Source organism: Meleagris gallopavo, chromosome 3, assembly GCF_000146605.3.
Source record: "Meleagris gallopavo isolate NT-WF06-2002-E0010 breed Aviagen turkey brand Nicholas breeding stock chromosome 3, Turkey_5.1, whole genome shotgun sequence".
NCBI classification, from domain to species: Eukaryota; Metazoa; Chordata; class Aves; order Galliformes; family Phasianidae; genus Meleagris; species Meleagris gallopavo.
The window spans coordinates 80,226,993-80,250,873 of NC_015013.2; the positions used below are offsets into that span (position 1 = coordinate 80,226,993).

Consider the following 23,881-nt stretch of genomic DNA (forward strand, 5'->3'; position numbering starts at 1 on the left):
TTTTTTTAGGATACCATGACATATTTTTCATTTTCACCCCCGAGCCATGAAACAAGATGGTTTGGTTCAAAGGATCAGGGACACAGATGTACCACGACATGACTCCAGGAGCAGACTCTTTAAAACAAACAGCAGCCAACAGGGAATTGTTATTTCTGCAAATGTGAACTCAGGGTTTTTTTTTGGTTTTTTTTTTTTGAAAACACTTCTTCTTCTGGGCAGCATGCTCCCATGACCAGGTGCTCATAATCCACCTGAATACATTTTTAATACCGGTCCATAAATATGCTACTGAATATTCTCATGTGGGATCTCTGAAAGAGGATGTCTCTACATGCAATAAACTCATTGGCATTATTTATGTATTTCTGCACTGCTCCTCCTGAATGGTCCCAGGTCCAACACAGGCTGTAAGGATGCAGCCTGCATGCAGCCAGCATCAGCATGGCACAACACAGGACAATGCTCAGTGCAGTCTGAGAGCCATCATCAGCCACTACCTGCACATGGGAAGGTGAGATCTTGGCTCACTTGCAGCTTTGCACTCTGGATCAATGGCAAATCTCATCTCAAGGAAGGCTTCAGGGTGGCCTTCAAAAGACAGAGAAAACATATCTAATGTCACTTTATGCTGATGTATTTTTCTTCCTATATTCTGTCTTATGCTGAGACTCTAAGGAGTTTGAAAAGGATGCTCAGCACTTCAAGACAGATGATGAAGATTCAACAAGGTCGAGCAAATCCTTTCTCCTGTATTCTGACTAAAGAGAAAACTCACTTCTTGCTTGTGATGCAGGGCTCTGTATCAGGCAATTTTGAGATGAAACATTTCTGGGAGAATGGATGTCATGGCAGATGCTCTCAGCAGGTAACCTTCCAAAAAGCCAATTAGTCAGAGGTTATCGCAGCTGCTCTGTGAAACACAGTTGGTTCACGCAGAATGGGTTGAAAATGTAGTTGTCCAAAATGTGTTTCACTAAGCTATTCAGTGTCCTCAAATGGTCGGATTAGCCAAAAGTCTCCTCATAAGTCATGCACGATTGCAGCTTCCCTACTACAGCAGATCTCTCATCAACTTTACTAGGTTAAACAAAATGAGGACACACATTGATTCTGTCTGCAGATGATTTATGCAGTAATTTCTGTTCCTTGCCTCCTCCTACAAAAATCTGAGTTCACGATGGACACGATGAGCTCTCTGATGGGCTTGAGCTACCACTCCATCTTCGTTTTGAAAAATATTCTAAAAGCGTTTTAGCATCTACTAAGCTTGATTTTCCAGTGTTTATCTGGAATCCTCAGAAGGAAAAACTATTCCCCAAGATGTATGCCCTTTTCATGTCTAAGCCTAAATAAAATGTGACAATTCCCAAAACAAGATAAAAGTCAAGTTCTGGCTGGCAAAATCCTGGGAGAGACTTTCTTTGTTCAAAGCAGCTCATTCATCCCTACTCAGGATGCTTCCTACATCTCACCACCTACCTGCTGCTGCAAACATACAAAGAAAAAAGAGATGTGCTTTTGCATTTAATAGAACACGATTTCCTTGAACTAACAAGCAGCTAAAATATTTTGAAAATTGCATGCAACCACTTCCTTAGCGTTTATAACTTTTTTCAAAGAATTCTTCTGATTTACTGCTAAATTACCCATCAGCGTGAACAGTGAACTGGCTGTCCACCAGCATCCTTCTCTAGAGACTCAAGTTATAGAAAACAGAAAGATTTAAAAGATGCTAAGCAGGCTGAAAGTTTCAGCTGCTGCTGTCTGAGACTTGAAGTGCACCTGAGATTGCCATCTTTCATTCCCTCTTATGCATGTCTTTCCCTGCCTGCCTCAGATCAGTTCTTGATCTCACAAGTCCTTGTGGGTGCTCTGCAGGAAGTGAAAAAGGTGGTCACAGATAAATAGTCTTCCATAAGTTGGTTCTAAATAGTCATTTGCACTACATCTTGAGCCTTTGCATATCCATTGCTTTTGTCTTGAGAGACTGAGTTTTAATACAAAGCACTGGGAACTGTGCAAACTGAGTGAACTTAAAAAAAGGTCTCAAGTGGTATCTCTGCTCTGATACCTACCTGGAACCTGCCCTTGCTTTTGTTCTGCGGCTTCTACAGGACGCTTTCAAACCTATCCCACTCAAAACTGTGCTGTGTCTTTTGGAAAACAGTTCTGCTCATTATATCACTATATTACTTACCTGAGGATCCTTCAGCAAAATATGCATTAAGTTAAGAACATAATCAGAGGAAAACAAGGACTTCGCTAGGAAAATCAAAGTATTATAGCAAAAGGGTTTGGAAACTGGAGCTACAGCTCCCTCACTGCCTATGCAGAGCTGATGCAGGATTAATAGGTGGAACAAACTACCCTCCTTCGGGGAGATATTCACTGTGAGGTTCCCTGCAATGAAAGTTTTAACTCAGTTCTCATTCTGCGAAGTGATTAACCAAGTGAGAATGAAAATTACACCTACTCAAACCACTTAAATGATTGCATGTGTGTGCACACATTTACTACAAAACAAAAACATAGATCATGAAGCCTACAAAATCAGCTTCTCCCCCAAGACATTGAACAAGCAACTTTATTTCCCTCTTTGGAGGAACAAATTATGATATAGCCTTCTTCCATATTATCACAGCATTATCACTATGTCTTCCTCACTCTTCTGCATGTAGCAGAGAGAAAGAACAGAAGAAGGCTTTTATGTCATTTGTCACTTAATTTTCCCCTTCTGCTTCAGTTTGTGGCCCACCACCTCACTTAATGAACAACAGTCAATCTTAATCTGGAAAATAATTATTGCTATCCTCATGGGTTCTTCTAGACACACTGTCCAATCATTTCACAAACAAAGTGCCTCAGTTCCAAATACTCTGTGAGAAGACACTGCCTTATTTTACAGTTCCTAGATAGGCACAAAGAGTTCCAGACTATGCAGCTGGCGTCTGTCTGGCTTCTTGCTCTGACTCCAGCTCTGGACTGTTGGAGCTCCTGAGTTGGGTGAAAAATGTACAGAGAGAGAGGGTTTGAGAAGACTGCTGGAATACATAGCTGGGTCTGGAATCTGGAACTCTGAGGAGGAGTACAAGCAGGACCCTAAGCATGCCAAAGGAAGTTTGGTTTCGACCATCTGTACAGACTCTTCAACATGCTTTTACATGATGCCTTCTTCTAATCTGCTCTGAAGTGTGATTTTTATAGAAAACTGACTCTTGCTGATTGCCTACCTGACAGGAAAATCTGCTGACCTGTCATTTTACAAGTCAGCACAGTTGTAAGTCTGGGAAGCAAGCAGTCACCATGTCATCCTCATCAGCTTCCTCATCGGCTGATGAGGAAGATGAGAAACTCTTCTTAGGCCTCTGCAAAACCAGAAAAATCAGCATGGTGCAAATGCAACTACTGTTTCTTAAAATTAAACTAAGTAAAAGTCTTCTGGCCTAATTTTATAGCTGCAAGACCAAACTCAAAGAGGTGCTGCAGCAGGGGACAGTCTTCCCTAGATAGAGATCCCCTTTCATCCCTGATGCCATGACAGAGCGGGCCGCTGAGTGCTCTGCAAACCCAGCTCATGTCCCTTTCTGGATGGCTGCAAATGAACTACAGAGATCAAAACAGGTTACCACCTCTAAAGAGTTCCCTGGGTGATGATTAAGACCATGTCTTAGTGTACAGCCACCAGAGACCCCAGATACCAGTCTGCCTCTGCAGAAGAGCCTGATAAATGAAAGATGGACTGACTGTATCAAAGAGGTTCTTAAGTCAGGCATGAAGACTAAGGCCTGAAATTATATGGGCTGTGTTGATCACAGAGCCAACCAAGTAAGACTCTCATGAAGACGTGTCAGGTATGGAACAAAGAATACCTAGCCAGCAATAAGAAGGAAGTTCAACTGTTGATGTTCTTGAAAAGTAATAATCAGACCCACACAGGAACTGATTGATCAGTTGCAAAATCTGCTTTACTCTGCTTTGCCCCTTTCCTATTATTTTAGTTTGCAGGCTATCCAAAACATTCGCAAAATTTTCTGTCTCCTTTTGCATTATGCACAAACGTTCTGAAAATACACAGAAATACATCTACATGGTTTCAGACTGGTGGCTTTGCTCTGTTCTGTGGGGCTGACTGCTACTGTTGGTCGCTGCCATCCCATGTTATTCAGATTGTGTCATGTTCCCCTCCTTCCAAAATAAGCACAGTGATGTCTGTACAGTATGGCAGGTGGGCCATGCCTGCAAGGCCATCTTTACCTCCAACGGAAGCTCATTCCTGGGAAGTCAGCACACTCCCAGGTGACACCCTCCCATGCTGCCATCACTTACCAGCACTTGGGACTGGAAAGTGCTCTCATGAGCTGTACTGCAGACATACCCAGTATAAATCAAGGACAGGACCAATGGACTGAGTGGCAGAAAATAATTCAATATCAGGTAGAAATTGACCTTTAAAAGTCAGACAGAAGGGCATCTCCACACTTCAAATAGAAGGATTTGGGGCTAAATGTCATATTGGGAAAAATATTTTCATTCATCATTCTGATTCTTTGCCGGCACTTACTAAGGTATGGATGGATGCAAGACAGTGAAACATGCAGCAGGGCAGAGGCTTGGGCTCAATGTTAAGATGAAGGCCTTGCCTGCCACATTACAATCCAGCAGTCTTCCCTGAGCTGTTCAGCTAAGTACATACATAATTGTTCTGCACAAAGAAGAACAGCATCAAGAGAAGATACAGCCTGTCTTCTTCCTTCCTAGGGGCCTGTCTTTAAGGATAGAGATGGAAATAAATGTGGTTGCATGGACTTCTGAGATGATGACTCAGTTAAGCTGCTTTAGTGTGAAGCTGGGTATCTCCACACTGCATACTGCAAGACTGGATGTAGATGATATAGGGTATGGCTATAGGAAGGAACTCTGTCTGCACTCTCATCTCTGAAGCTCACCTGGTGTTTGCACAAAGTCATTTCTCCCATCCCAGGCAGGCGACCAGTCTGAGTTAATTATTGAGGCTTCTTTGATGAGCAGGGGAGAAAGATGGTGCTTGGAAGAGTTATCCACCCTACTCACTTGTCATATTAGATAAACGATTCTTTGGAAGGTCCTCTCTCCACTGATTATCCAGACAAGCTAAATGATTAGTGCAGAGCAGGTACCCAGCAATTAAATGGCAAACAAGAACTGACAGGAACTGCAATGTAATGCTTAATTTGATTGTAACAAATTCCAATTAGCATGTGAAATGTAGGCACCACAATGTTCAGGATTAGCATGTTTAATGCTTACATTTCTACTGAAATCAAGAATGATACAGATTCCAGTGGGGGACAAGGCCCTACATTCCTTTGAGGCCTTGGATATTGGAATTCAACAAGGAAATTACACACTAAATAATCTTCTTAGAAATTTCTACACATACCTGAGATAATGAGATGCTTCCTGCAAACAATCTACAAAGTACTGAAGATTTTTAGAGACATTATTTGCTCAGCACTATTGATACAATTTTGCAGCTGGATATTTTATTGCATCCATGCTGCCAAAGAGTTTCGATTTGCCGCTGATTTGCTTTTCACTTCTGTTTGCAATATGCGAACAAATCAATATTGAGGAATTCACACAGGCATGTAAAACAAGAGTAAACAAAAACAATGCCTTGTTTATTATTAAACACCTTTCATATTTTAGCTATGGTGGGCAATTAAGTTGGTAGGAATTTGCAACTGGAGAAGTTGCACCATTTTATCTCAGGCCAAGCACTTTATCTCTATTCATGCATAGACAAACTTCCGTGCTTCAAAAGTCAGGGGAAAATATGTAATGGGATGTGGTATTTTTCTTCCAGTGCCAGAAATATACAGATCCTAATTACATTTTTGCTTCAAGTAAGGAAGGAAGGAAGAATTTCTGCCATTGGAGCATGAAAGAAATTTTGGCTAGAAAGACTATGGACAAGATTTTCCAAAAAAACCCAAAACCCCAGATGATTTGCACACCAAAGTCTCATTCAGAAGTCAAAAATACTTTGATTTCTAAGTTACTTGTGAATATTTTCTCTGATGATTTCTACAAGTCATTTAATATTTATCCTAAACAAGTGCTGACATATTCAGAAGCAGATCCGGGGCTGCAACAAGTTCTGGTAACCCCTGAAGACATTTCTAAAACCTCACCCACTAGAGATTCAAAACTTCTGGCATGTCCATATGTCTGAAATCTTCAGTTTGCATCATGCATTTGTCTATTTAGGATAATTAAGGGTACGGCTCCGTGAACACATTACTGCGAGGTAACCGGGGTCTGGATTTACAGCAGAACAGATGCTCTGCTATAACTGTCCATGTGCGTGCCCTTACCCCGTGGTAAATGTAAGGCAGCTTAGCGCCTGTCACTGAATGAGAGCAGGCAACACATTCAGCGTTCGCAGTCGATCTTCCAATTACCCCTCAGCAACTTGCTCAGGTAGCCGCGCTGTCATATTTGTTTTACACCCCAGCCACTATCACAGCCTGCCCAGGAATAAACACAGGCAGAATGTCCTTCGCCAAGACATTTTTTAGGCTGTTTACTGTCACCTCCAATCCGCCCTTCAGGGAGTTTGTATGCAGCGCTCATCCCTGCGTTCTCTGAAAGAATTCAGGAGTCTGGACTCTGGTCCACAGGGTGTGAGCGCTGGGGATCTGAGAGAGCTGCAAACATGTTACATACCAATTTCCTAATGACACTGCCATTTAGCTACTACTTTCAGTTCCGAGATTACAGAGGAATATGATCTCACCTCGTTAGGGCGTAACTACAACATGCTGCTACAGCTCAGGCCTCGCAGCTTTTCCAGCTTTCTCTGGTTGGACGCTCCCATGAGATGGCTGTATGAGATGGCCCTAACAGCATCCTGGATACGTGTCTGTGATCACTGGAGCACAGCCCATCAGCAAGAACTTTTGTTTTCAGCCTCTTGGCCCATACTCTGAGTTAGAAATTCTTTCCACGTCTAAGTGGGACCAGCATGTAGAGAAATTACACCTTCTGATATCGTTCAAAGGCGTTTCTGTGTTGCACATGTATTTGGTTCAGTTCTCACACTGACCAGGCCCTCCAGTGAGCAGTTCTAAATCCAATGCAATAAACCCACCTTGGCCATCAGTTGGAAGCTAAGGAAATCCATCCATCTGGGATTTTCCTTGCAGATACTACTGGATATTTGGACATTTGGAAAAAGTAACAAATAAAAAAGCTTTTTGCTTTTGATTCAAATTCTGAAGAATTTAACCAACAAATAACCTGTGATATCGCTAATAAAAAGCTAAAACTTCTGAATTTGTTACATAAAAAAGTGATCCGGTGGTTTTTCACTTCTCTCCTGGAAAGCAAGTTTTCTTTCTGTCTGTGAAAGGAAGATCATGGCTCTGCTTTCTGCACATACACAGTTCTGGGAGTGCAACCGCATGTGATGAATCATGTGGAGACAACCACGGGCCTCCAACTTCTCCTTCCAGCCAGCACCACTGCCCTTGTGCTGGGCCAAGCCTGCTGCACAGGACAATGGGACTGTGAAATATGTCCCTGTGGCAAACAAGACGAAAGAGCAATGCTTGTGTTAAACCAATTCATGTCACTGATCTGCTTTAGAGCTCCAGCACAGCCACAGCAGCCCTGGCAGTGAGCGGGCAGAATGGCTGCAGGCAGCAGCAGCAGCGTCTCAGGCCAGATCCACCACTGAGGTATCATATGGTGGAATCGTATCTTGTGCCTCCCCGAATGCCAGCTATGGTCTTCCATAGAACATTGATGTTTAATTCAATTTAGAAAGGTAATAAAGAATGAAGGCAGTGGCGTGCAAATGGATAGACAACACTGCAGATAACTGGCAGGGCTAATTCTCTTTTTAACTAACAATAGGGACAGCAGACCCACTGGCAACAGCCAAAGCATTTGTTCAAATTATGCATTCTCTGACTTTTCTTTTGCTACTGGAGGACCCAATCCTGCAGCTATTTTTGGTAGTGTTATTTTGTCAGTGCCCAGCCATGAATTGGGGTCCCACTGTGCTATTCAAACACTTAACTAAAGGCTGGTTTCTGCCCAAAGACTTTGAAACTTAACTTAAAAAATCCGAGGTTTTAATGGCAGGAAGAACTACATTAGCAGTACTTTCTTCTATTGTCTTTTATTATTTATTTTACTAAATATTGTTTACTTCATTTGCAGTAATTAGAGTAGAATAATGAAAAAAATGTTTTTAAGCAAAAGCCTGGAAGGACTCCGCAGTACTGCTGGTGAAATAACAAGCCATTTCAATGAAAAAACCCGTAAGAATTGCACAGCCCCAAATGGCTTCCACAGAGCCATTGTATGTGTAATACCGCCACAGCAGTTTTGTATGCAAATATATAATTTAGTTATTTTTATGTAACCTGATTATTTTGCAATCACAGAGGTAAGGTTTAGACAAATGGGACATATAGCATTTGTAAAGAAACAACCTGGGAAAAAATATGCATTGCAGTTGTAGTCCTGATATGTAAAATCAGATACTCAAAATACACATTGTCACCTAACAGCAGATTATTCAGTTTCACTAATTATACTGATTTTGAGTTAAACTAGAATATAAGGAAATGAAAGCCTATGTAAGCATATGATCTTTTAAAACAAATTTTAATGAATAATGATTAGCTTTTATAAAATACTGTTCATTCAAGCCTGTTTTCAGAACCAACTGCAGACTCACATACTCTTTTGTCCTCAAACAAAGGAGTTCACCAGGTCTTTCACTACACAACTATCATCACTGGTGTGACAACATGCGGTGCTTGTAAAGTTGCACAACATGTTTAAAACTCTGTTTGTGCCATAAATATGAAATACAGACAGGACATAGACAGGATATGTCTAAAATATGATGAGAAATATTTATATAGTTATATATCACTAAATCTATTGTGACTGTATATATAAAATAATCGTAGTTGATTATGACTGAATACCTAAATTCTGCAGATCCAGCAACATTTCCAATGGCATTCATCCATACCATCATGCTGAGATATCATTTGCAATGACCTTTAAAGAAAATGCCCCCTCTTCCAAGACAGCAGTCTGCCTGCAGGACAAGTGTTTCAGATACGAGCTCATGATTGAGTGGCTAACATCTTTACACAAATCCAGCTCACCTGAGTGAACACAAAAAACGGTTCTGAGACTGTGCTATCTTCCCGTGTCTGAGATTCTGATTGCAAAACCTTGTAGCAGCCTCTAAGAGTTTTTTGGGAACCATCCTCTATAAAGCCAAAAACTCAGACACAGCCTTCTGCACTCCTGACACCCACAATTTAACTGGATTTCTCCAAATACACTTTAAACTCCGTGGTAAGGATCTGAATCTGTTCTGAAAACACATTGAGTTGTCCACCAGAGAGCAGGCCAAAACTACCACTGAAGATGATAGCAAATAATTATTTAAAATGTTTGTTTCCCCGGTACAAAATTAGCTACTTCAGTTACACTCCATTCAACAGCTTTAAGCTAAATGAGGGGAGATTTAGCTTAGACGTTAGTAAGAAATTCTTTACTCAGAGGGAGGTGAGGTGCTGGCCCAGAGAAGCTGTGGGTGCCCCATCCCCAGAAGTGCTCAAGGCTAGGTTGGATGGGCTCTGGGCAGCCTGAGCTGGTGGGTGGCAGCCCTGCCCACTGCAGGGGGTTGGGTTGAGACTGGACGGACTTTGAGATCTCTTCCAACTCTAGCCGTTCTATGTGAAGGGCTTGGAGAATATGCCCTACAAGGAGCGACTGAAGGAACTGGGGTTGTTCAGTCTGGGGAAAAGGAGGCTGAGGGAAGACCTTACTGCTCTCTTCCAATATCTGAAAGGTGCTTAACAGCGAGAGCGGGGTTGGTCTCTTCTCACTGGTGACAGGTGACAGGATGAGGGGAAATGGCCTCAAGTTGTGCCAGGGTAAGTTTAGGTTGGATATCAGGAAAAGCTTCTTTACAGAAAGGGTTGTTAAGCACTGGAATAGGCTCCCCAGGGAGGTGGTTGAGTCACCATCCCTGGATGTGTTTAAAAACCGTTTGGATGTGATGCTCAGGGACATGATTTAGTGGTGGGTTGTTAGAGTAGTGTGGTTGGGTTGTGGTTGGACTTGATGATCTTTGAGGTCTTTTACAACCTGAGTGATTGTATGATTCTATGATTCTGTGAACTCAAACTGAGCTTGGCATCTTCAGGCTCACGTACCAACAAAGGACTTGCAGATGAAGGTGTGGCCTGAATTCACCCAACTATATCTAGACACCTACTGCTGTTACCTAGGTTATATCTGTAGATTTTCTCTATGATCTGTGGAGAGAAACAGTTGCCTTCCTCCCGTCTGCAACCCCAAATCTTACTGATCTCAGAGATCATTGCTGCTCAGCTGACCACAGCAGGGACACAGAAACCTGGGCAGTATATGAAGGTTGATGAGATGGATCTCAACCTTGGTTAACAAGTGAGTGGATGAAGTGTGAATTGCACCAGCTAAAAGGAATAAAACAAGAAAACTATTTCAACTGGCCAAGGCTGCAAGCATAAATCTTAATACGCCCAGGGAACACATTTTTTTTGAGTAAGGTGGTGTCATTTTTACATACTGATGAGTAATAACACACTCTAAAAATGTTTTATAGGATTTGATCGTGAGAGACAGAATGAGTTTGGAAACTTTGCCTTTTGAAGATCATGCACCATGGCAACCACTAGAAAGGTGAAAAAATTCTCCCTGGGTCATTTCTGTGGAAAGTTCTGATTGTAGCTTGGCTGGTGCTCACTTCCCTGCATGGCAGTGGAATTACTAACTTTGCTGGGAATGGCCAAGACCCTTTACTTAACATCAACTTAATCACAAATCATTGTTAATTCTAGCGCTGGCTATAGATTATGTTAAAACCCTTACTTGAAATTTTAAAGACCAGACACTTGAAGGATTGATATTAAATTGTCCCCTGTTGATCAGTTAACCTGTTAATTTCATATGGCTGCCTTGATTCTTGGATTTCTCCTTTCTCTAAACAAAAATGAAAATTTGATCTAGCTGTATGCCAACCATTAATTAAATACTTTTTCTTCTGTGACTGCATAGCAAGTCATTTTGTTCTGACTGGGACTAACAAAGCTTCTGTCACCCATCCCAAATGGACAGTAGTTCCCAATCCTTCTAATCTTTGGGATGTTATGGTGTAGCATTGCAGTTGTTTAATGTAAGGAATGATCAAAACTGGAATGTGTATATGTATATACACACACAGTGAATGAGGAATTCACAACTAGCACCTCTTGGGGACTTGAAAGCGTCATCTGTGGGTGACATATGTAACTCTTCTGAATCAGGGGACAGCCATCAGCTGGTTCCTACTTTCATCTGAGAATGGAACCTATTCCCATGTTACATTTTACATTTTTGGAACAGTCTGCAAATTTTTATCCCTTTAATATCAAATGCGAAATCAATTTATATAAACAACCACTCTCTCACTCAGTAGAAATATTGAACTCAATTTCAAGGTAGAATATTTAGACTGAGGAAGAACCCATTTCTATTCTTAAATTACAGTCTTCATTTTGAGGTTTATTCCCTAAAACAAAGGCCTTTAGTTTAATTTTGAATGGTTTGCGTCAGTTTGAGCCGCTGATGGCCCAGATGAAACGGGACAAAAAGTCTCTGCCCTTCTGAAGACACCACCTGTACAGATGGGATGAACGCTCTCACTCATGTTGACAGTCATATCTGCCCTGCTGGGAATAAATCAGGGAAAATATTCCTTACCGACAAAGCCATTTATTGATTTATTTGCCTTTCTGACTCTTTTTTGTCTCTCTGTGCTGGCGCTTACTCCTGCACACACCTCATCGCCAGCAGCTCCAAACAATTTTTTTTCTTCACTGTTTCAGTTTTTCTTTCTGTGACACGATATATACCAGAGTCACCCTAAGAAGTCTGCATTTAGGTGTTTCTGTTCTGTCTCTCCATATTCTGAGTAATGCTTACAGGAAATTTGCTCTTTGATTTCAATGGAAGACTGAAATGGACAAACACTGATTCTTCATCAGGGATGATTTGTTAAAATACTTAATTTAATCTCCATAACCTCATGCAAATCAAATGCTTTTAAAAAATACTTAAAATTATTACAAATAATTACTAATGCACTGGGAGCCTGCTGCCAATTTCAGTGAGTTTTCTGCTATGTTTTTTCTTTTTAACCAATTCTGGATCAAAAAAACCCAAAAACATCATAGAGTAGTATGGAAAAATGACTTCACTTATGATTTGGAGAGATGTGGCAGCCTCCTTTATTTTCAGGAGACAGGAAACGAAAAACAATTCTGCATACTATCAGAGAGAACATGCCTAGATAAGTGTGTACACATGTATGTATAGAAATATACATATATAGAAAACCCATGACAATGGAGTTTGATAAGTTATAAGCTAAACACATGTAAGCAGACAAATTAAGCGCATGTGTATACATTAATGTTGATATTAGGCCTCTAGAAATACCTTTCCATTATGCACTACATAAGCAAGCACAAATTCTGTTAGCACCCACATACCAATAGGAGGGAAACATCTGGCAATATGAATTGTTGTTCTACATTATTTAAAACAATTATATCTTTATGCTAGCTGAAATTCTTTACTGTTCATAATCAGCTTTCAGCTCTAAAATCCAAGTCACCAGGATACATACATAACTTATATTACACTGTAAGATTGAGGCTGTAAAGAAATATTAAGAAGGAAACTCTTACAAAATAATACTAAATAATTCCTTTCTAGTTAAGATTAAAATTATGGCTAAGAGAGTAGAAGTTTGGTAATTCACTTTAATGACTGGGAGATCCGTTGCAAATTACTGAATTTTTCAACTAAGTGAGAAACATATTAAAAAACACAAATGTAATTTATCACAAAATGCACTTTACTCATTTATTTTGACAACTGTTGTTTAAATTATTTACGTCCCATCATCATGTACTAGTAAATGTACTGTAGTCTGTTTTGTAAAAATAGTAATCAGTGAGATTAGAGTAGCATAATATCTGCTATCACCCTTTACATGGAGGTGAGTAGAAATCATTATTTTGTGCATTGTCAATGCAAAATAGGATTTCAAAAAGGGCTTTCTTTTTTTTCCCATTATTTTTTAAAGAATGCTGAACCCAAATGCCACCTAGAAGATTCAAGCATCTGCAGTTGAAACTCGAGTGGAAAGAGTTGTGTTGCTACCTCCCTTAAATAAGTGCCTATTAAGGGCTTAGCACAGTAGTATTAGGATTCCCCCCTGGAAAACTCCATCAGTGCACATTAAAAAAACTCTGAACCTGAACTGAAAGTCACTGGGAGCTTTACTTCAGCAGGCTGACAGACATCATTGAGTAATACAGCTCTGCATCGATGCATCTCCTTTAAATGCAGGTACATTTTGCTTTCTCCATGTTTCTATTTCAAGTCAGAAGGAATAAAGGAGGAAGCCACACCTTCCTTCTCTGAGCTGTCGTTTGACTTTGCAAACTTGCATCATGAGCACAGCCTCCATGTGAATAAGTACAAATGAGAAAGGAGAAAAGTTAAAGCAGATTTGGCTTTAGTCATTCCTGGAATCAAGTTATATCAAGAATATTAAACACTCGGGGTGTTGGCTGGTGTTGCATCACAGCCAGCCCACGCTGATGAACACCATGTACTCAGGAAACAAGGCAGTTGGGCATCCCGTGAGGATCGACGCAGCAGGCCTGCCAGTGCATGTGCTTCCATATGTTCTATCAAGTATACTGCAACTCTGAAGCACAGGAAAAAAACCCACAGCTCCCCACATCCCCAGTAAAAGATTAGTCTTGTGAAAGACGCCAGACTGACAGTCTGGGAGCCCAACATTTCCCTACAATATTTACAGTAGCTTCCATGAAGGAAGCAGCAGCACAAACCCTCCCTTTTCAAGGAGCTGAAATCTTCATGGCTTTTGGGGTGGAGGAGAGGCAGAACCGTGTCCTGTGGGGCTGTGCAGCTCAGTCTCTGGAGCCAACCAGTCCAGGTTGGTACCTCTGAGGGATGCTGCGGATGCTGGCATCTGTAGCTAAGCAATGTATGTTACAGGATATCTTTGGATGAGAGCTGGAAGACTTTTTGAGGCCTCTTATCTCCACTACAGATAGAAATCGGATTGTCCAGAGTGTGACCTTACAGTTTGATTCACTCCACCTAATTTACACCTTAATTAACGATTATTATTAATTATCCTTAATTACTTTAGATCCCTAAATTAATGACAGTGTTTCTAAATTACAAGTGCAGTTACCACTGGTATTAGCTGCCTCAATAGATGCTATAAATCCATGTCCTACAGTCTCACTTCTTCAATACTCAACCAAAACAGCTGAAAATCCTTTCTGTGCGCTCACTGTGAAATCAAAGTTACTCTCTCCTGAACATCACGGTTAGCAAGTGAGCTTTAAAACATGTCTGAGGCTTTACAAAAAACTGTAGCCTTCAGGCAAGCTGCCCTGTGTCCCAGTGGCTGCAGAAGGAGGACCATCCCCACTGCAGGACCGAGGGAAATCCAAGGTTCCAGGAAAGGGACACACTTCAGACTTCAGCTGGGCACATTTTGAGAAGCAGAGTTATTAGCCTGCAATGTAGGGAAGAGGGGGAGAGGGAAAGTGTGAAAAAGATTTCCCGATAATCTCACTGTACTCACCAGCCATGTGAATGAGCTTCCTGTATGCTGACTCATTTTTAGCTGTTTAAATGTGTTTCCTTAGATTTCTTCCTAGTTCTTTTTTTTTTTTCTAACTAGCATTAACTTTTCTCAACTTAATATGGTAATATGCAGTCAAAGACACTCAAGCCTTTGCTGTAATCATTTTTTCCTCCTGTTTTCTTCTGTCTTGCTGAGCCTATGGAACCCTAACCAGTTTTCTTTTGGATGGTGCCTGTCTACAAGGCCCCTGAAAGCCCTGTAGGGACCCCAGTGTCAGACAGGTCTGGAAATTTCTTCTGGAAATGACTGCATCATGGAATGGCTTAGGTTGGAAGGACCTTAAAGCCCACCCAGTCCCACCTCCCTGCCATGTGCAGGGCTGCCAGCCCCCAGCTCAACTGCCCAGGGCCCCATCCAATCTGGCCTTGAACACCTCCAGGGATGGGGCATCCACAGCTTCTCTGGGCAGCTGTGCCAGTGTCTCACTGACCTCTGAGTAAATAATTTCCTCTTAACATCTGACTTAAATCTCCTAAATCTTAGCTTAAAACCATACCTCATCCTAACACTACCAGACCATGTAAAAAGTGTCACCTGCAGCAGTTCCTCACGGCCAGCTCAGCCAGACTGCACTGCCACCTCCTTCTCTTGCCTTCCCTTCAATCCTGCTCTTTGTTAGGCGGGAGGATGTACTCCAAAACACAAAATGAGTCATTTTCAGTGGTTCATAGACCTCTAACAAATACCCTCTGAAGGTGTTGGTCCTGTATAATGAATTGAAGTCTGCTGACAGAAACGTGTCTTTTCTTGCTTGCCTCACGCCATTCCCTCACCATAATCCACAGGCTCCCAGAGTCTGCTTTGAACAATAAAATGACTGCGCTGTCATTTCTGGAGTGTGTATGTTTGTGTGTATGAGAGAGTGTGTGTGTGTGGGAGGGGCATTACTCTTCTAATTCCCGTCTGGATCTCATTAGGATCAGAGTAAGATCTCAATTCAGTGTCTCTGAAGCACCCTGGGAGGAAAAAAATGCTGTCAACCACAATTAGCTAAAGTGGAACTGCAGTGGTAGTTTTGTGCTCACAGCAAATTATTAAACACACTTTAACTATAAATAATAACGAACTTGAAGAAGTAAATCTTCTTAAGGTCTGCAAAACTGAATCTTAAAATTTTAGGTGCAGTTCTCTAGTTAAATTACAAAGCACTAAACCTAAAATTAAGTTGCTCTGGGCAATCTTAAAATAGTAGATTGCTGGATCTAAGCTTACGGGTGTTCTCAGTTAACTGCTTCTGAAGAAATATAAAAGTGGTTTATTACAACTATAATTACAGAAAAACTTTGCCCTGTACTTTTCTTGCCTGGCTGGAGGAGTTTGGATACATCATGTGAAACTGAACCCTGAAAATCAAAACGACAGGAATCAAAAAGGCACAGTAAGCAGGCTGAGCTATCAAAGCTCCCAGGACAAATCTAGTATAGTCTTACGCAGCATCATGCAGATTTATCTCTTTTAGAACCACAGAATCCTTGTTGGAAGAGACCCCTAAAGGCCATCTAGTCCAACTGCCCTGCAATGAACAAGGACACCTACAGCTAGATCAGGGTGCTCAGAGTCCCATCCAGCACTCTTTATCTGAAGGACCACTAGTCAGTACAAACATGCACACATGCACACACATACATATGTGCTTCGATGTATGCACAAGGAAACACATATTCATACTCCCACAGAGAATGAACTTCCAGGGCACATTTAAAAATAGATGCTCTTGCACACTCATGCAGTTACTTCTAGTAGTCTCATTTTTTTCCATATTTCTACTCTAATTTTATCTATCAATAGTTTTATTTTGTATAAATTCTGAGGCTCTGATCTTGACAATAAAATATACTACAAGAGATCACAGAATATTGACAATATTGTCAGTCTCAGCAGAAGATGAGAGTCAGGATCCCCTCCACAAAATCATAAAACTGGGTGAAAAATCAATATGAGAGATTGATTTGCTTTCTGATTTTTCAGTTGTTAAGAGTCACATTTTCGAGCTGCTCTCTCCAGAGCACGAAGGGACAGAAACTTCTCTTTTATTGCTTTATGAAAGCAGAAAACTCACGATTTTACATGACTTTGGAAGCTGTAGCTCTTTGAGAAATACTGAATATTGTTATAGACAAGATAAACCACATGATTGGCCACAGTTTTAAGATTTGGAGGGTTGAAAGGTGACACCTTTAGCAGCAAGTCATGTAGATTGACTTTTAAGCAAGGCAGGAGTTGCAATAAAATCTGGAAAATCATTTTTATGGAAGAAAAGAAAGAATACTGCTAGTTCTATAAAGAAATCCAATAGAGCGTATTATAGATATTTTGTTAACTTTTCTACAGGGATTGGAGCAGTCATAGTTTATTTATAAATTCACCTTTAACCTAACACATATTTTCAGGTAGAATATTTCTCTTGGAGGATTTTTATATGGAATCAGATGTAGTTTCTGCTCTTGATTGCATCTAATACTGTACTGCAACATTTTATGATTAAGTCAGCAAACTTAACAATATTTAAGCTGCTCTTCTGATTAGAGAATTTAAAATATGTGGAGAGTAGTGGGGTTATCTCCAAGAGCACTTAGCAATTTTCCAGCTACTGAATTAAATGAAAATGACAGATTCAGAGAAACATTAGGTACCCAGATCTAAAATAAATCCAAACTCTTCCATGATGCTATTTGCCCTCCACTTCTTTTTCTAGTGTTTTCCTGCCCACTGATATTCTTTAACTTTTTCAAATTTCCTCTCATAAACTGGCAACTTCTTCAAAATATTGGCAACATGAGAATTAAAAAAAAAAGCCACATCCACAATTATTCAAATCAAAAAGCACTAAAAATTCTGATACTTTTCAAAGATCAGCAGTCGCTTTTGTTAATAGTGACTTTTATAGTCAATACTGATGAAAAGATGGATAATTCTGGGAAAGTAAGATTTTCTCCTACAGAATATTTTAATATGCAAGACAAATCTTGAAATATGAAAAAGCAAGTAAAACAATAACAAGTGAGAGACACAAAGATTCTTGGACTCTCAAGAAGATGAGTCACATGTTCATTTACAGCTAACCTTGGATTTAATTGCTAGCAGTGAATCTGGAAGCTGAAAAATAAAACCAAAACTACTGTCCAAAGATGAACTTCCCATGTCATTAAAAACCGAAAGGATTTCAATATATATGCCCTGGATTTTGTTCTGGTAGTCAAAATCAATTAACAATAGAAAATGATAAAATTTTACAAAATAAGAAATGTCTGCTATTAACAATTCTTTGCCAAAACCTACGTTACGACAATGCAAAGGCCCTCTGTTTCCTGCAGTGCATCATCTGTTTTTCAGTATTTTATGCAAAATAAATAAATAAATAAAAATTTAATAATCTGTTCCTAAAAGTACAGCTTTGGGGAATTTAAGTTAGTAAAACATTCGATGCAGAACCTTTTCAGTTCTCTCACATCCTTGCCAGATCTGGCAAACAAGGGCCTGAATATCTGAACCATATCAGTCTCAATCTAAGTAAAATCTAAGATAACCTCTGCTTTTCAGAGAACAGAAATGAAAATCAAACAAAACTGTTAAGCTAAAAAACACACATTGTCAAAAGTTACAGAAAATATACAGTTGCTTTTGCCTAGGGATTGTTTAACTCACTTAATCAAAAACTCGGGATAAAAAGAGATTGATCTGAATATGAGGCTGTATATTTGCATCAGAACATGGATTATACTGTGTCAAAATTCTCCCAGATACGTTCCCTTTCCTCATTATCTTCAAACCAAGCAACACCGGGAAGTGTTTTACAGGAATTCTGAATGAGATCAGAATCCGTAGGCCGAACCCACTTGCACAACCTCCTCACAGGGCTTCTTGTTCTCACCAGCTGGTGTTAGGGTGGCATTGCTGGTGAGATGCAAACCTGCCTATTTGTAGGCTGAGTCTTTCTGAAAGGTTTGCTGACAGCACCATGTGAAACATGGAGCTGTGAAGCCGTGCCTCCTGTGCGTGGACTTGGTTCTTCACAGCGTCAATCAAATGTCTGCGAGAGATAGCCATCCTTGTGTGCTCCCCGTCTTCCTCCCCTCATATCATATCCCTATAGTTAAAGCAATATTTTTATTGAATAGACGTTATCATGACATCTTGATTCTTTGGGCCTTGAGTTATACTTCAAAACAACATGTATCAACAGTGGTCTTAGGATAGTCAAGAGAGCACATATAATTTCCTCTACAGTAGTCAATACATGAAGATCTATCAGAGATTTTGTTTGAAGGAGGCATAACAGAAAATCATAGAATCATAAAATGGCTTGAGTTGGGAAAGACCTTAAAGGTCATCAAGTTCCAACACCCTGCTGCAGGCAGGGCTGCCTCCCACCAGCTCAGGCTGCCCAGGGACCCATCCATTCTGGCCTTGAGCACCTCCAGGGATGGGGCATCCACAGCTTCTCTGGGCAGTCTCACCACCCTCTGAGTAAAGAATTTCCTCATAATATCTAATCTAAATCTCCCCTCTTTTCAATTAAAACCCTTTTCCTTTGTCCTATCACTAACAGATTGTGTAAGAAGTCATTCTCTCTCCCTTCAAGTAACAGAAGGCCACAATGAGGTCTGTCTAGAGTCTGCTCTTCTCCAAGCTGAACAAGCTCAGAAAAACACAACTGACTTGTAACACTGCTGATTGACTTGGTGTTTAACATTGCTGTTTTCACAAACACAGAATGTGACATAAGAAAGAAATCTGGTTTTAACTGAAATCACTTAGAAAAGGCAAAAGTGAACATTTTCATCCATCGTGTTCCTACATCATTCCAGGCTAACTTTGAACTAAGATTTTGTGCCATTTTGGCACTTCTCTAGTAACAGGCAGTCCTTCATTACATATTTGGATCATAAACTACCCTGCATTTGGCCAAAAATGAGACCTTTTTTGAACAGTTGAACAGTTTTCCTTGAAAATCATAATCTTAGAAAAAAAGTATGGCCCTACTATTATCTAACATCAATAGAAAATATTTTAATAGCATACAATTTCTGAGTCTTAGTATCTTTACAAATAAGGATCTCAAATGTTGAGTAGATGCTTATTTGTAACTCTTTTGGGTTTTCTCTTTTTTAAAATTCTTTTCTTTTGCACTGCAATTAGGTTTATCTGTTTTCAAAGTTCAGTTAAGCTGAAAACATACAATGGAAAACTTGCCCTCACTTGTTAGATACTATTTCGCAACTGAGGTTAGGAACAATGAGAATCCTTTCATTGTATGCACAATACCTCAGCTTGGGCTGAACTCGTCAAACTGCCTTGGAGCACTTGCTGTGAATGCCAGGAAAGCTGAATTTTTGAGATTTCAACATTCGAAAAAGCTGCACTACATTTGGGCCTCTCTGGGTATAAACACGTACAAGCCAGAAATTGTTCCGTAAGCTTGTAGAAAAAGGAATCTAAATTTAGGACTCTAACATTGTTTTTGCATGTACAAATGATCCAATAGTAGCAAGCATGAGTCCATGTAATGCAATGGGACTTCCAGCACTTTCAGAATTATGCTTCCTAATTTCAAGCATACTGTTTGTAGGAAGCCTACTGCTGGAAATTTAACAAATTAGTTCCCAGTTTGCCAGACCACCAAAGGACAAGGCTTAGCCACATCATGGGAAACTAGAAGTGGATCTTTTAACTTCTCTTAAGATTTAACAGACTCTGCCTATTTCCAAATAGGAAACAAACTTGACTTCTAGTGACTTCCATAATTTGACGCTTCAGTGTTCTTGTTCTCATGAACTTTAGCAACGGGAAATGCAAAGTCTTGCTCCCAGAGAGAGGCAGCAGTACATGGGGATGACCATCTGCATAGCAGCTTTGCAGAAAAGGCCCTGGGATTCCTGGTGGATGCTAAGTTGACCATGTCCTTGCAGCAAAGGCCAACAGTATCCTAGGCTACAGAAGACCTGGTAGTCTGAGAGAAAAGATGGCCAAATTGCCATATGACAGATGGCAGCAGAGGGGCAGTCTGACAAAACGGTACCTGACATGGAAGTATGTATGAAGCAAAGGTGTGTCACTGAATTTCTCTGCGTGGAAAAATTGGTACCCACTGATATTCATCAATGTTTATGGAGACCAAACTGCGGATGTAAGCACAGTGAGGCTGTGGTGTGTTTCAGCTGTGGTGACGATAGTGGCTCAACTCTGCTGGTGTAGTATTTTATGATCATGGCATGTAGGCTCTTGTTAGTTGCTGGTAAGAATGGTGGCTAATGGTGGTGACTACACTGAAAAATAGTGTTTTGTAGCTGAGAATTTGCTCTCTCAAATAGTATTATTGTGCTCTTTGTTTTTGTTGCAGTTTTTACGAAAATAAATGGGAGGCATTACTTTCAGCACAACCTACATAGTAACCATAGTCCTAGTATTTGTGCTTAAAATAAAACATTTTACTGTACAAGTTAATGAATGTGGCTGAACAGTTGCTACAGCCACTGCTGGAGGAAAAGCAGTAATTTAATAAAGAGTAAAGCGATAATTATCCAGCATCCTGATTCATTTTAAGATATGGCATCTTCAAGCAACAGAACACACATACTCTTTAATTGATAACTGAAAACATTTCCTTGGGCTAACTAAATATCTAGTTGACTGAATTTTCATTTAAAAAATTGTGATATGATTCCCTTAGGAGAATGTTCTTCAATTATAAACATCCATGTTTCATTTTATATTCCCCTCTCATACCTTCTAGAGAAGCCCACAGGAAGCTTGTGCCAAAATCTCTTCTGAAGCAGACAATATTTACTTTCATTCATGCTTTTCCCAGATCAAGCATAAATAAAAAGGCATTCTCCACATCTGGACAGTATTGCATGCTACATATTTTCAGCACTACTGAAGCACAAATCCACTCCAAACAATGTTCCTCCACCAATAGTATTAGCCAGATTTCATACTCTTCCAAAGTGAATGTAGTTGTTCTTGACCTTCTGAGAAGCTGCAAGAGGGAATGTTCTCTGGAGATGACCTCCTATTATGTCACTGGCATAATAGTCACTGGGGGAAAGAAAGATGGGCCAAGAGGAGAGGATTTGTGGCAAATCAGGATCATCTCCTTATTGCTCTTGTTCTGGCCTCATCCCTAAGGATTTCTTCCCATGTGTAGAGGTAATGTAACAGAGACAAGGCAACTAAGCTGCACAATTTCTTCCAGGCTCATTTCACCACAACGGTGAGGGCCTCTGCTGTCTCTCTGCTCTCCAAGAAAAAATCTCTCAGTTTCTTCCTCCATGGAAGTTTTCATGCATGAGCAGTGTTGCAGAAACCTTGGTTCTTTATGTGAGATCTGCGTGCAAAGATCACAAAATCTTTCTGATCTATGAGTCCATATGCTGTCAACACTTGGAAATATATCATCCAATCTCTCATCACATCACACTTTTTATGCCTGCCACCTGTTCCTCCTCCACTCTTGCTGGCCTGCAGTTCTTTACTGCACTAAAAACATTGCTGTGGGGGCCATCATCTTCATATGACTTTGCCAGCTTCATCCTTGTACCCCGGGCATCCCATCCCATCTCTGATCATAGAATCACAGTCACAGAATATCCTGAGTTGGAAGTGATCCACAAGAATCACTGAGTCCAATTCCTGACTCATACACAAGACCACCCCAAAATCAAATCATATGCCTAAACATTGTCCAAGCACTTCTTGAACTCTAGTGGCTTGTTACCATGATGACTGCTTTCGAGAGCCTGTTCCAGTACCTGACCACTCTCTTGGTGAAGAACCCTTTCTAATATCCAACCCAGCCTGTTTCTGAAGCAGCTTTAGATACTGCTCTGATGCTGTGTGGCAGCTCACTCTACTGAGGAAGAGAAAGGATGAGGAGAGAAATTGGAAAGTAGATGACACTTGTGCGCTGTGGGGAGAATTGCGGGTAAAGGAAGAAAAATGAACCAGTTCAAAGGAAGAAAAAGATGAAGAAAATAAAGTTGGAAAAACATCCATCATCAGCCTGCATGCTAACCAATTTTTTACTGATTTGTACAACAAATCTTTAAACAATGGACTTCAGAAGCAAAACCAGGTACCACAGTCATATCAGCCTGAGCCTGTGTCAGTCTGCCTGAGATACCCCTCTCGCTCAGTGTATAACACTGGGCAAGAACATGCTGTAAAATGGATTTGTCCCATAATTATGACCACCTCAGGGTCCCTGGAGCAACCTGAGGTGCTCTGTCACTTGACTGTCTTTGCACTGAAACTGAAGTGTCAGGGTCTTCTGAGAGGAAGCAACATGTAATCTTTCACCAGCATGGAGCTGAGAAGCAGCCAGAGTCAGGAGCTGGAGAGTATTACTGAATCCCACGGTACGGACACAACCGACACTGTTTGTGGGCAGGGAGGTTCATATTGAGGGATTTAAATACATAAATAAAATAGTCATTAACAGACAAGCCCTGTCTATTCCAAGCTGGAATTCCAATGAATTTTGGGATGAACTTGATTGAAAAAAAATCAGCCAAAATAAACCCACTAATTTTTGCAAGTAATATATTCAAACCATAAAACCATTTAAAATCTAGCAGTACTCTTTGTTCTTCCCATACACTTTGATATTCAAATGCTTTAATCTCTGTTATGAAGCCTCCTAGGACAGCCCCTTACAGACTTAATTTCAGTACCATGAGCATAGTTATTTACTAAATTTCTTCAGGTCACAATACAATCCCCTTAGGACAGGATTCATCTAGCCAACAGCAGATGTCTACAGAGTAGAACAGACGAGAATTCCATGGCTACCCTTCTTTCTTCCACAATGGAGAGCAACAGACATCTCTGTTGTGCAGCTCATTTCATCTCACCTCATCTGGAAGTAGACATTTAAATTAGGCAAGATGAAGGTCACGCTATTAGCATCTGCAGTTAAAAGCTCAAATTTCTCTTCGTGAGATCCAACCTGAAACATTTCCCTATGCCAAATACTACCTACCTACTGCTGTGGAGCCTCAGAAATCATCTGCTAGGAAACGGTAACTGCATGAAGAATTTAGGGTGTCTCACTGAGCTTTTTAAGTGTAACATATCGCT

At 40.5% G+C, this 23,881-nt stretch overlaps 1 protein-coding gene across 1 annotated transcript in view; it reads right to left on the reverse strand.

Moving 5' to 3' along the window:
• Positions 1–23,881, reverse strand: part of SAMD12 (sterile alpha motif domain containing 12) — a 178,973-nt gene that overhangs the window by 13,863 nt on the left and 141,229 nt on the right. The window contains exon 6 of the mRNA XM_031552972.1: positions 501–591. Within this exon, the coding sequence (XP_031408832.1) occupies positions 501–591 (91 nt within the window). The remainder of the gene's footprint in view (positions 1–500; positions 592–23,881) is intronic.